We start from the raw sequence: 13,651 nt of genomic DNA on the forward strand, positions 1-13,651 counted from the left end.
TATTTGCATTTTTTTGTTTTTTTTAAATTTATTTAATTATTTTTCAAGTACACTTTTCTGTCTATTAATCCCATCCGATCCCACCCCCCGTGCTCCCCCCTCCCATCTCCACCCTTCTCAGTTGTTGTCCATGTATTCTTTATATATGCTCCTTTAAATCCCTCCCCTATTTCCCCTGAAATTCCCTCCCCAACAGCATGGATGGAATTGGAAAGCATTATGCTGAGCGAAATAAGCTCGGCGGTGAAAGACAAATACCATATGATATCACTGTTAACAAGAATCTAAACAACAAAACAAATAAGCAAGCAAAATATGACCAATGACACTCAAATACAGAACAGGCTGACAGGGTCCAGAAGGGAGAGGGGAGAGAATCATAGGGGAAAAGGGGATGGTCTGACATGAACAAGTATAAAGGACACATGGACAATAAGGTGAGGGGCGGAAATGGGACGGAGGCGGGGTGCACTGGGCGGGGCAGGGCTGGGAATATAAGACAGAAAACTGTACTTGAACAAGAATTAAATAAAAATAAAAATTAAAAAAGAAAAGGAAAAACAACTTTATAAAGTTATACAATCATTCTGAAATGGATATTTTTTATTTTAATGTATTCTGCTTTTTATATTTTTTATTTATTTATCTTTAGAGGGGAAGGAAAGGAAAGAGGGAGAGAATATCAATGTATGGTTGCCTCTCGTGAGTCCCCTGCTGGGAACTGGCCTGCAACCCAGGCATGTGCCCAGACTGGGAATCGAACCTCAATCGTGTGGTTTGCAGGCCCGTGCTCAATCCACTGAGCTACACCAGCCAGGGCTGAAATGGATATTTTTAAACGCAAAAATTAGCATAGTATTTGTAAATTTATTTTATTTCATTTTTAAATATAAATTTAAAATTTGTAAATTCATATTTTAATCCAGTCNGAGGGAGAGAATATCAATGTATGGTTGCCTCTCGTGAGTCCCCTGCTGGGAACTGGCCTGCAACCCAGGCATGTGCCCAGACTGGGAATCGAACCTCAATCGTGTGGTTTGCAGGCCCGTGCTCAATCCACTGAGCTACACCAGCCAGGGCTGAAATGGATATTTTTAAACGCAAAAATTAGCATAGTATTTGTAAATTTATTTCATTTTTAAATACAAATTTAAAATTTGTAAATTCATATTTTAAAATACAAACTTTATGATAGTAGATATACACAAATGTTTTATACACTGTAAATCCATAGAAACATGTGGAGGGGTTACCGAGTAACAGTTGTATTCTTTGGGCAGAGAGATTAGATTGTGTGGTAAAAGGGAACTTTAACTTTTTACTTTCTATATATACGTGTATTTTAAAAACATTTCTTACAGTAAACAATCTTATAATAACTATATAAGTTTAAGAAATGGTAAAAAATAAGGATACAAATCACAGACTGGGAGAAAGTAGTTCGTAAAGATATCTGATGAAAGACTATTACCCAAAATATGCAAAGAAACTTTAAAACTCAACAATAAAAACAAATAACCAGATTAAAAATGGGCAAAATGGTGCAGATACCAAATAAGCATATGAAAGATGCTCCACATATGGTATCAAGGAAATTCTAATTAAAAATGAGATAGCACTGTATTATATATTAGAATTTTCCAGATCCATAACACTGACACCACCGATGCTGGTGAGAATGTGACGCAATAGGAGCTCTCATTCATGGGTCATTCATGGGTGGTGGAACTGCAATGGTACAGCCACTTTTTTTTTTTTAAAGATTTTGTTTATTTTTAGACAGGGCCAAGGGGAGAGAGGGAGAGAAGCATCAATGTGTGGTTGCCCCCTGGGGTCCTGGCCCACAATCCAGGCATGTGTCCTGACTGGGAATCCAACCGGTGACCCTTTGGTTCACAGGCCAGCACTCAATCCTCCGAGCCACACCAGCCATGGTGGTACAGCCACTTTTAAAGCTTCGTGGTTTCTTAAAAAACATATGCTTTTATCGGATGACTCAGCAATTGTGGTCCTTAGTACATACCCAAAGGAGTTGAAAATTGATGTCCACACAAAAACTTGCACACAGATATTTATAGTAGCTTTATTCATAATTGCCAAAACTTGGAAGCAACTAAGGTGTCGTTTCCTGACCAAGTCCATCTTCTCCACTAGTTCTGAGGAGTCAGCCCCAGTCTCAGAGAAACAAATAGGACCCTTGATCGCGTACGAGTGGGGATGGTATTTTTAAACTTTTCATTTTCCCTTATTTCCATATTTCAACAACGAGCCCGTTTCACGTTCATTAAAGCACCACAACGCCCAACCCTAGCTCAAGGGCAGCCCACCAAGCTCTCTCAGGAGGCGCAGGCGCACTATCCGCGGCCTTCCGGGTCAGGACGGGACGAGGGGCGGGGCTCGGGGGGCGAGTAGCCGGTACGTACGTCGCACGGCGAGGCGAAGGGGTCTCTGTGGCTTTGTGGTTGGTGCTCAGTTGGGGCCGGCCTCTTCGAAGCGAGTGGTGGAGGCGTGTATTGGGGCCTGGCGGAAGCCATGTTTGTGGCACGCAGCATTGCGGCGGACCACAAGGACCTCATCCATGATGTTTCTTTCGACTTCCACGGGCGGCGGATGGCGACCTGCTCCAGCGACCAGAGTGTCAAGGTGCGCGCGTAGCCAGCAGCCCGGGCCGAGCCGGGAAGGAGGGGAGCGGGAGCATGCTTGACCCGCAGTTTGAGCGGAGGGGCCGGCTTGTAATGAGACTAGTTCCTTTATTTAGGCGCGCCTTCGGTCACGAGGCCTAGAGCTCAAGGGAGGCAGACACGCTCAGGCCAGTTGGTCTGCCCCGCTATTCTCGCCCTTTACTGGTGGCGGGAGGAGAGGGGGGAGGGAAATGACACAGCCTTTCCAGTAGGCCGTGCTGCCAGCGCAAAGCCGCCGCGCAACCTGGCCACGTGCGCGCTCCCGCCGCTGATGAACGTTGAGAGCCCGTGGGCTTTGCGCGAACCAATGCGGTCCTTGTGGGCAGGAACCAGGCAGTTTCCTCAGCTTAGGGCTCAGGCCGTAAAGCGTTGTCGGTCCGCGGAGTTCTGGCTTTACCTCTATTAAGTTGCTTCGCTTGTTCATTGAGAGGACTGTGCCATGGGGACCCGTAGGGCAGTCAGTTCGAGGTGTGTTCTTTACTGCTGTGTGCCTGTCAGGCCTTACCTAGGGAGATTCATCTCCTTATGTTCAAATGGGAGGCACCTTGATTCACGATGAGAGAAAAATGCAAATACATTTACATCCAGTTAAGTTACTTACTATCCGGAAGTTGAAGTGTGTGTTTTTTAAAGTTACTGTAAACCTCTATACCTTGCCGACAAGCAGAATAACTGATAATGAAGATGATATTTGGGATTTAGGAACCTCAGAGATGAAAGTTGGCGTGTGCGTTATTTGCTTTCTCGGCAATTTCAGAATATCTGAAAATCTGAAGGATGGTATTTCTCCTTGTTTTACGTAGCTAGCTGTAGGATACCTGTAAGCCAATATAGGATACCTGTAATTTCTTCAAAAGAAATTTGAAATTTCTTTTGAAGAAAATTTCTTGAAGAAATTTACATAGGATACCTGTAATTTCTTCAAATAAGAGTTTTCCTTCTTGAAAAACGGTAGTGCCGCCAGGTATATCAAATAATAAAGTGTAACTTGTAAAAGGTTTGGAATTACTTAAAAATTCATGTTTGTGGTAAACTAACCACTTGAAAGTGTACATTACAGTTCAGGGGTGTTAAGCACAACATTTGCGTTGTGCATCACCACTGTACATTTCCAGAACTTTTTCTTCATCCTAAACAGAAACTCTATACCTAGTAAATCCCTCTCTATCTGCACCCAGCCTCTGGTGACCTTTGTAAATTTAACTATTCTGGGTACTTCGTATAAATGGAGTCATACAATATTTGTTCTTTTGTGTGTGGTTTACTTCACTTACTGTGATGTTTTCAAGGTTCACTCATTTTAACGTATCAATTTCATTTTTAAGAATCAATAATATTTTGNTCCTAAACAGAAACTCTATACCTAGTAAATCCCTCTCTATCTGCACCCAGCCTCTGGTGACCTTTGTAAATTTAACTATTCTGGGTACTTCGTATAAATGGAGTCATACAATATTTGTTCTTTTGTGTGTGGTTTACTTCACTTACTGTGATGTTTTCAAGGTTCACTCATTTGTAACGTATCAATTTCATTTTTAAGAATCAATAATATTTTGTATGAATATACAACATTTTGTTTATCCACTCTTCCATCTACTTTTTTGGCTATTGGGAATATTTCATTAAGGTCTGTTAACTGAATAGACAGTGCACTTTTTTTTTGTATCCACTTATTACTGAATCTTTTAACAAACTGTAGAAATGATCCCTGAAAGTAGTCTTTGAATCTTTTAGTAGATCTTTCAATTTGGAGGTTTTGTCTGTTAAGAGTAGTGTTTCAATGAAGACCTATTTTAATTTAGCGTTTTATATATTTTGGGTAGTTTCCTTAGGCTCATTCCAGTAGAGAAATTAGTGAATATTTAAAAAGCTTTTGAGAATAATTGGCAAAATGCTTTTTATTTGAGCATGTAAAGTGTTTGTTTATTGTTCTTTAAAAGGGTTCAAGGTTTGGTTTTAAATCAGGCTGCACAATTTTCATCAGTCTGAAATCCCTCTCACCATGTCAGATTGGCTTCAGTTAGCAATACTTCATTAATTCCAAAAGATACAAGAAACAATTTTGAGTAAGAAAATTAAACTCTGAGAGCAGTTAACATTAGTCTGTAATTTAAAACAAAATGAGGGCTAGTGTTTCATATTGCATTTTACACCCTCGTACAGAACCAGGAATGTAATTTTCCTAAGTCAGGCAGTCACTGATACTGGTAGACAGTTGTGTACGTGTGCAAGCACGCATCTATTTCTGTCTTTCTCTCTGTCTGTCTGTCTGTCTCTCTGTCTCTGTCCCTCTGCCTCCCTCCTCCTTTGACCACCTTCCTCTCCCAAAACAACAAAAATCAGCATGTCAAAGGAAAAAGATTTTTTGTGGTATTGATCAAAACCCTTGGAGTCAATAGATAGTCTCTCTGAGCTTTGAGAATATTGTTTAGCTTTTTAAAAAATATATTTTATTGATTATGCCATTACAGTTGTTCTATTCCCCCCTTCATTCCCCTCCACCCTGCACACTCCCTTCCCCCTTTAGTTTATGACCACATGTCTCAAGTTCTTTAGATTCTATATTTCCCCTACTATTCTTGCCCTCCCCCTATCTATTTTTTACCTACCATCTATGCTACTTACTTTCTGTATCTTCTTATTTCCCCCTTTCTACTCCTCCCACTCCCCTGTTGCTAACCCTCCATGGGATCTCCATTTCTATGGTTCCACTCCTGATCTAGCTGTCCTCTTAGTTTGCTTTTGTTTTAGATGTGGTTGTTAATAACTGTGAGTCTGCTGTCCTTTCACTGTTCATATTTTCATCTTCTTTTTCTTAGATAAGTGCCTTTAACATTTCATATTAAAAGAGGTTGGTGATGATGAACTCCTTGAATTTGATCCTATCTGAGAAGCACTTTGTCTGCCCTTCCATTCTAAATGAAAGCTTTGCTAGATAGAGCAATCTTGAATGGAGGTCTTTGGATTTCATGACTTGGAATACTTCTTTCTAGCCCCTTCTTGCCTGTAAGATCTCTTTTGAGAAATCAGCTGACAGTCTGATGGGAACTCCTTTGTAGGTGAATGTCTCCTTATCTCTTGCTGCTTCTAGAATTCTCTCCTTCATTTTAATCTTGGCTAATGTAATTATGATGTGCCTTGGTGTGTTCCTTCTTGGGTCCAACTTCTTTGGGACTCTCAGAGCTTCCTGGACTTCCAGGAAGTCTATTTCCTTTGCCAGACTGGGGAAGTTCTCCTTTATTATTTGTTTAAATAAATTTTCCACTCGTGGCCGTTACTTTTCCCCTTCTGGTACTCCTATAATTCGGATGTTGGAATGTTTAAAGATGTCCTGGAGGTTCCTAAGCCTTTCCTCATTTTTTTTGAATTCTTGTAACTTCACTTTTTCCTGTTTGGTTATTTCTTCCTTCCTTCTGGCCCACCCCCTTGATTTGAGTCCCAGTTTCCTTTCCATCACTATTGGTTTCCTGTGCATTTCCCTTCATTTCAGTTAGTTTAGCCTTCATATGTTCCTCTAATTTGTGGCTGAAATCCACCAGTTCTGTGAGCGTCCTGATCACAGTGTCTTGAATTGTGCATCTGAGAGGTTCGCTATTTCCTGGTTGCTTAGAGTTATCGGCTCTGGGACTTTGAGTTCTTCTTGAGCCATGTTTTGGACTGTTTGTGCCTGTTACGTATGAGGAGCAGAGCCCTAGGTGTTCACCAGGGTGGGGCCACTAAGTCAGGGTGGGGCCACTAAGTCATTGGGTTTTGACGCTGTATGTGGGGGGTGGAGCCAAAGGAATGCAATGGCGGCCCCCCTCTGCTGCCTCCCTCCGCCACTGAGGGCCGCGCGGTCTGTCCCACTGCGTGCAAATATGCGACTGGGGTCAGTCTGCCACTGGGTTCGCCTGCTGGGGCCTACGTGTTCCATCTCACTGCTCACTCCTCTGCTGGTAATCTGCACGTGTGAATGTGTGACCGAAGCCAGCCTGCCGCCCTGAGCCCTCACTGGGTCAGCCCAACATGGAGCTGCCTGGGTGCCTGGGGTCAGGGCATCTTTCTTGCCTGTCCCTGCTCTGCTGTTGGCTCCGCTGCCCCTCTTACTGGTCCGGTTGAATGGTTTGTTTTTGTCAGACTTCCATATAGTTCAATTTTCTGTTCTTTGGCTGCGTCTTTGTTCTCCAAACCTTTGTTGTACTCAAACTTGGTTGTGGGAGAAGGCACAGTGTTTCCACCTATGCCTCCATTTTGGCGGAAGTCCTTGTTTTGCTCTTGATGTTATGTTAAGGGAATCTGTTGTGTTCTGAAATAAACAATTTTGGATAGTACCATCATTTCCCACTTTAAAATCCTAGAAGCAACAAAAAAGCATCATTTTGTTTTATTTTGGGGGATAAGGGATAAGAAAATCTACAGATTTTTATTTAGTTAATGAGCAAAACAACTCCGGCATAGGAAATAGGCAGTTCACATTAGTCAGCCAATGTCTGAGGTATCATTAATGACAAAGTCTCCGTTCATTCCTGTTGACCCAGCTGATCCTAACAAAAAAGGAAGTTTATGGCTCTTCATAGGAAATTCTAGCAGAACTAGATGACCCTAACCCTCTATTCACATCCTTAGAAGCAGAGTACTAGAAAGTGTGTAATACTTTAAAAAAATTCTTGTTTATTCTATTACAGTTGTCCCAATTTTTTCACCTTTGCCTTCTGTCCATCCCTACCTCCCACAGTCCATCCCCACTCTTTTGTCCATGTCTGTGGGTCATTCATACATGTTTGACTAATTCCTACCTCCTTTTTTTCTATCATTATCCCCCTCCCCACATCCTCTGGCAGCTGTCCATCTGTCCCCTGTTTCCATGTCTCTGGTTCTGTTTTGCTTGTTAGTTTATTTTGTTCATTAGATTCTTATAAGTGAGATCATATGGTATTTGTCTTTTACTGACTGGCTTATTTCACTTGGCATAATACTCTCTAGTTCCATCCATGATGTTGCAAAGGGTAGGAATTCCTGCATAGTATGGTATTTCATTCTATAAATGTACCACAGTTTTTTAATTCATTCATCTACTGATGGGCACTAAGACTGTTCCCAGCACTTGACTGTTATATGTAGCACTGCTATGAACATAGGCGTGCATAAGTTCTTTTGAATTGGTGTTTCAGCATTCTTAGGGTATAATCCCAGCAGTGGAGTCACTGAGTAAAAAAAGGCAGTTCCATTTTTAATTTTTTGAGGGAATTTCATATGTTTTCCACAGTGGCTGCACCAGTCTGCGTTCTTACCAACAGTGCACTAGGGTTCCTTTTTCTCCACATCCTCATCAGCACTTGTTGGTTGTTGATTTATTAATGATGGCCATTTTGACTGGAGTGAGGTGGTAGCTCATTGTGGTTTTAATTTGCATCTCTGTGGTGGCTAGGGATGTTGAGTATTTTTTCATATGTCTGTGGGCTCTTTGTATGTCCTCCTTGGAGAAGTGTCTGTTTAGGACCTTTGCCCATTTTAAAATTGGATTGTTTGTCTTCCTGGTGTGGAGTCCTATAGGTTCTTAATATATTTTGGTGTCTAAACCCTTGTTGATGTATCATTGGCAAATATGTTCTCCCATAGTCAGGTTGGTTTCCTTTCAATTTTGATGGTGGTTTCTTTAGCTGTACAGAAGCTTTTTAATTTGATGTAGTCCCATTTGTTTATTTTTCCCTTATTTCCTTTGCCCTAGGACACAGGTGGCAAACACACATGGCCCTCCACCTTGTTTTATCTGGCCCTACACCTTGTTTCTACCCAGCTGCAGTGCTGATCTCTCACTTAACTGTTATATTCGGCCCTTTGAAGGCAACCGTGAGGCTGATGTGGCCCCTGGTGGAAATGAATTTGACACCCCTGCCCTAGGAGATGTATCAGCAAAAATATTGTGTGTGGGATGTCTGAAATTTTACTGACTTTTTTCTGCTGAGACTTTTATGGTATTACAACTTAATGTTTAAGTCTTTTATCCATTTTGAGTTTATTCTGGTGTATGGTGTAAGATGGTGGCCTAGTTTCATTTTTTTACATGTACCAGTCCAGTTTTGCCAACCCTGTTTCTCGAAGAGCTTATTTTTACTCCATTTTATGCTCTGTCTTCTTTGTCAAATATTAATTGACCATAGAGACATGGGTTTATTTCTGGGCTCTGTATTCTGTGCCATTGATCTGTCTGTCCTTATGAGCACAGTACCAGACTGTTTTGATTACAGTGGCCTTACAGGTTTGATATCAAGTATTGTTGGTTGTGATCCCTCATACTTGTTCTTCTTTTTAAAGATTGCTGAGGCTATATTTGGGGTGTTTTGGGGTTCCATGCAAATTTTTGAAATATTTGTTGTGGTTTGTGAAATATGCCATTGGAATTGGCCTGCCAAACTGCTGTTTGTCTTCAGCACTTTGCACCTACTCCCAGAGCAGAAAGCGTTTACGGTGTAGACTCGATTTCCTGATCTGGATGATCTAGGAATGCCGTGTGTGGGTTATGTGGACCCTCCTGTTGTTTTGGGGTCCTGATTCTTACTGTTCTGTTAGTTGGCAGGAACTTTTTACTGTCTGACTAAGGGGTTCAACCCCTACCACATCTACCTCAGCCTTGAGAAGGCTTCTAGGTGTGGGTTGCCCAGTGGGGGCATATATTGGAGGTCACCTTTTGTCGCTTCTCTCTCACACCAGTGCCTCTCCCCGAATCAGTAGATTATATTCTGTATGCATCGTCTTCTTCCAAGTCTCATCATCCTAATGGAGTAGAGGAAGGGAAGGAAAAGTCCAGCAGCCAAACCACATAACTGGATAGTGGCAGGATGCTCATGCCCGCTCCCTTCAGTGAGTCTCAGTCTCAGGCTTCCCCTGCTCTGTTCCTGCTATGGTCTTTGCAGCCAGCGCTGACTAGCTACCTCTCTCCACCCCTTCGTTCTTGGCTCTTTGGCCAAATCACAGCTTCCTCAGTGAGACTCTCTCCCATTTGTGGTTCCAATGGCTCCTGGGTGGATATGCAGTTGCTCCAGTGGCTTCTTCCGGAGGAGATTATGATTTCCTCAGATTGGTTCCTGCTCCAAATCAGCGTAGCCAGATGTGCCGGGCTGGGTGACAGTGGCTGCATCTCTGCCAGGAGAGCCTGGGCCACCTGCCCCAGAGTGCTCTTACAGGTGGCAGGCATTTTCACACTCAGCACACCTGCACACTCATCTCTACTCACATGCACTCACACTCACTGTCACTAACACTCAGCTGCATTTTTGAGTTGCTTGCTCTGTGATTTAGCTGTAAGACTGGTCCAGGGCTGGGAGCAAGTGGACAGAGCTTCCAGCCACTCTAGCCATCTTGGAACTCCCCCAAAGTGTGTAATATTTTAAATGAAGAGTCCAAGATCCCCTGATTGTGTCCTTCAACTTGCTTTGTCAGTATAGCCTGGTCACAACTGCTTCCCGTAAAAGAGCAGAAAAATGGTTTTTCTTGATCAGTACATTGAACCCCCAAAAGAATCAGCAAAAATGATGCTACATCAATTTCACTAGCAGTGCAGTTCTTTTGCCACTGGTTGGACTGCTGTATTCCTCTCTCCTACTCTGTTAGGCTTGTGGACACATACTAGGCCATTGTTGGTTTTATCTGATAAAGAACCTAGTATGAAAATTACAAGGCAATAAGTGGGTAAACTGAATTGTACATATAGGAGGCAGTTTGGAAAATACCCATAACAGGCATTTCTCAGGTCTGAAATAGTACGTCTTTGCTGCTACTTTGACTGCTCCTGAAAATTCAGGATACAAATAAGTCCTAAAATAAAAATTTTAAACTCACTAGCATTCTCTCACATCATTAGACAGAAAATCAGAGTAATGTTATATACAACCCACAATTTTAAAAGGTGTAGAATATGTGCTAATGCTGCCTGGACACATCTTCAGTGATGAACTGGAGTACTCCCCTACAGAAAACAAAAGTTTCTGGCCCTGGCTGGTGTGGCTCAGTGGATTGATTGCTGGCCTTTGAACCAAAGGGTCGAAGGTTCAATTCCCAGTCAGGGCACATGCCTGGATTGCTGGCTACGCCCCCAGTAAGGGGCGTGTGAGAGGCAACCACACATTGATGTTTCTCTCCCTCTCTTTTCCTCTCCCTTCCCCACTCTCTAAAAATAAATAAAATATTTTTTAAAAAGCACACAAAAATTTCTGGCATACCCACTTTAGTTTTATTAGTTGGAAAAGAAAATTCTACTCTCAGTTAAATTCTTTGAGAAAAAGGTACTCCTTTTAACATGTCACTTCACAATAACTTACCAAAACACAAACCTAAACAAAAGGTTTGTTTAGTCTTGGCTCCTTTTCCTAATGTTGTATAAAGTTTTCAAGAACACAAATTAACATGAACACCCCATTATCAGCAAAGACTAAAAACCACCTGTATCATATAATATTTATGCCACTGTTTTTGTGTGTGTTTTTTTAAGTACCCAGGTGGGCTTAAAGCTGCCTTACTGCACGCACCTCTACAGCAACAAGGGCTTCTATTCCATCTACAATTTATATGGGGGGGGGGAGAGGAACAGGGAAAGGAGAGAAGAGAGGAAAATTGTAGCCCCACCCCCTGTCCCAAATAAAAAAGAAATTCCGTAACAGGGAAATCTGTGTGGCAAGCATAATGGAAGAGTGTGTTGGTGTTCTGCACAGGCTAATGTTCTCTTGGTTGTCCTTAGAGACCTACTTTGAAAAAATTACAAAACGAGATTTTGAAATTTTTTCCTGGCAGAAATTCAAATTCCAACATTAAGCAAAGTTATTTTCACCAAACTAATTCCTTTTATCTCTTTTTCTTTATTTTTATTGTTAACATTAACTCTATTGCAGATGTCTCCATTCCCCCCCTCCCNCCTCCCCCCCCCCCCCCCCCCCCCGCCCCCTTGCCCACATCCTCCCAGTTCCTGTCCTTTCCCTCTGGCCATCATCACACTGTTGTCTTTTTTCTCTCTTTTCTTAAACATTATGTTTATGTTATAGAGGGGCTTCTTTTTTGTTTGCTTTTTTCCAATCATTAGGAGAGTGATTGGAATAGTGGAATAGAGGAATATTGAATCTATCACTACATTGATGACACACTTGAGATTCCAGATTCATATTTCCAGGTGCCAAGAGTTCCTCTAACTGCCACAATCAAGTCAGCCTTCTTTTATATTTCTTTCTGTTGAACATAGCAATGTGCATTGGTGTCTAAAGTGTTACTGCATCTTATTGGGTCAGTATTTCTTGAAGTAAAGCAGCTGTTTGGGATTGAACACTCCCATTCTTTTTTGTCTTATAAAACTGAACTGCATCTTTATACTTTATTCCACATTCAGTGCCCTTCCCAATCCCACAGCACAATGCATTGCAACATGGCAACATGGCTCTGCATGAAATTTGGTTTAGTCAGTCATCCACTATCTGATTAGGGGGTGGTGCACCATCATCAAATGGCCAATCTAGAATGTGGATTCCTTTTTTTTTCAACTGGAGCTTTATGATATGTAGCATCACAAACTCAAACCAAAGTTGTTACTTCATACTTAAGATTGTCTGTGAACTTGTTGAGGATAGCATTGGTAGGGTTGTTTGTTATCAGAAAATGCATGTTCTCATAGGAGAGGTCTCCACAGGGGTTGGATGGTTCATTATGGCAAGTAAAAAGTGTGAGCGTGCGTGTGTGAGTGTAATAGGGAAAATGGAAAAAGAAATCTGTAAATCTTGAAATGTTTCACAGCAGAAAACATTAGAAAGATCACTAAGATGGCTATTACCAATCAGTGTTTTTTTCTATTCAACTTGTTTATTCTTTAAAAAGCTTCTCTCTTCAAGATAAGCAGAAGTATTTAGAATGCACTTGAATCGCAGTTCAGCTTGGGCCTTAATGTCTAAAAAGGGTGTCTCCAGACTTCCCCCCGAATTTAGCCACATACAAAGTTTAAGCAGCCTTTACTACATTTAGGTGCTAGTGGGACAAGTTAAAAGTGTAGGTCACTTTCTACTTTTGTTTATTCGATGCTTATTTTTATTGGAGTCATTAAAAGAAATATGCTTGCAATAAAAAAACGAAAAAACAAAAAAAAACCCCCAACTTTTTCTGAGTTCTCTCTCTGTGTTCAGAGTCTTCAAGACATTGTTAATTATGATACATAGAATGTCCAGGCTCCTTGTCAGTAAAAATGCTTTGCTGAGCTTGGCAGAAATCTGCCCTCATGCTCAGAATTGCCATAAATGTGTAATATATATTCCAACAAAAACCACTTGCTAGCAGTTGGAGACAGGGTGTTGATGTCCAGTGACGGGAGTGAGGAAGTGCCTTTTTCCTCAGTTACCTTGATGTCAGCAGTGATGATGGCTACCCCCCAGCCTTGGTGACACCTACCCCGTGGAACCTCAGAAGAGGGGCCTATGGCAGCAGTGCATGTTCATGATTTGGTCTTGCTGCTTTTCCCATTGCTGCCCTCACTGCCCTGTGGCAGTGCCGAACTGCACATTGCATTTTGAAGGCTGCTCTTTTGTACACTGCCATTGATAGTATTGATTTGATATTGGCATCTTCTATGTCAGGTATTATCATTACATTTTTCCCCTTAAATATATATATATATATATTTTTTTAAAGATTTTATTTATTTTTTAGAGAGGGAAAGGCGCACGGAGAAAGAGGGAGAGAAATATCAGTGTGTGATTGCCTCTCACACGCCCTCTACTGGGCCTGCAGTCCAGGTATGTGCTCTAGACTGAGAATCCAACCAGGGACCCTTTGATTTGCAGGCTGGTACTCAACCACTGAGCCATACCAGCCAGGGCCCCTTTAAGTATTTTTATACAGTAAAAAATACATAAAGTAAAATTAATCATCTTAACCATTTTTAAGTGTGCACTAAGTGGTATTAGGTACATTCATATTTTTTGCAACCGTCTACCTTTAGCTCATTTTCATTTTGCAGCTGA

At 41.7% G+C, this 13,651-nt stretch overlaps 1 protein-coding gene and 1 pseudogene across 3 annotated transcripts in view; one reads left to right on the plus strand and one right to left on the minus strand.

Annotated features, from left to right (window-relative positions):
* Positions 1-2,374: 2,374 nt before the first annotated feature.
* Positions 2,375-13,651, plus strand: part of SEH1L (SEH1 like nucleoporin) — a 53,332-nt gene continuing 42,055 nt past the window's right edge. Inside the window, exon 1 of one of the 3 annotated variants that reach the window (XM_037067607.1) lies at positions 2,375-2,643. In XM_037067607.1, the coding sequence (XP_036923502.1) occupies positions 2,533-2,643 (111 nt within the window). In that variant the 5' untranslated portion in view covers positions 2,375-2,532. The remainder of the gene's footprint in view (positions 2,644-13,651) is intronic. The other 2 variants (XM_037067608.1, XM_037067606.1) reach the window with 2 other exon arrangements.
* Positions 11,865-12,760, minus strand: LOC119001971 (protein tyrosine phosphatase type IVA 2-like; annotated as a pseudogene).

This window comes from Sturnira hondurensis, unplaced genomic scaffold (genome assembly GCF_014824575.4).
Source record: "Sturnira hondurensis isolate 20B ecotype Veracruz unplaced genomic scaffold, ASM1482457v3 Scaffold0017338, whole genome shotgun sequence".
NCBI classification, from domain to species: Eukaryota; Metazoa; Chordata; class Mammalia; order Chiroptera; family Phyllostomidae; genus Sturnira; species Sturnira hondurensis.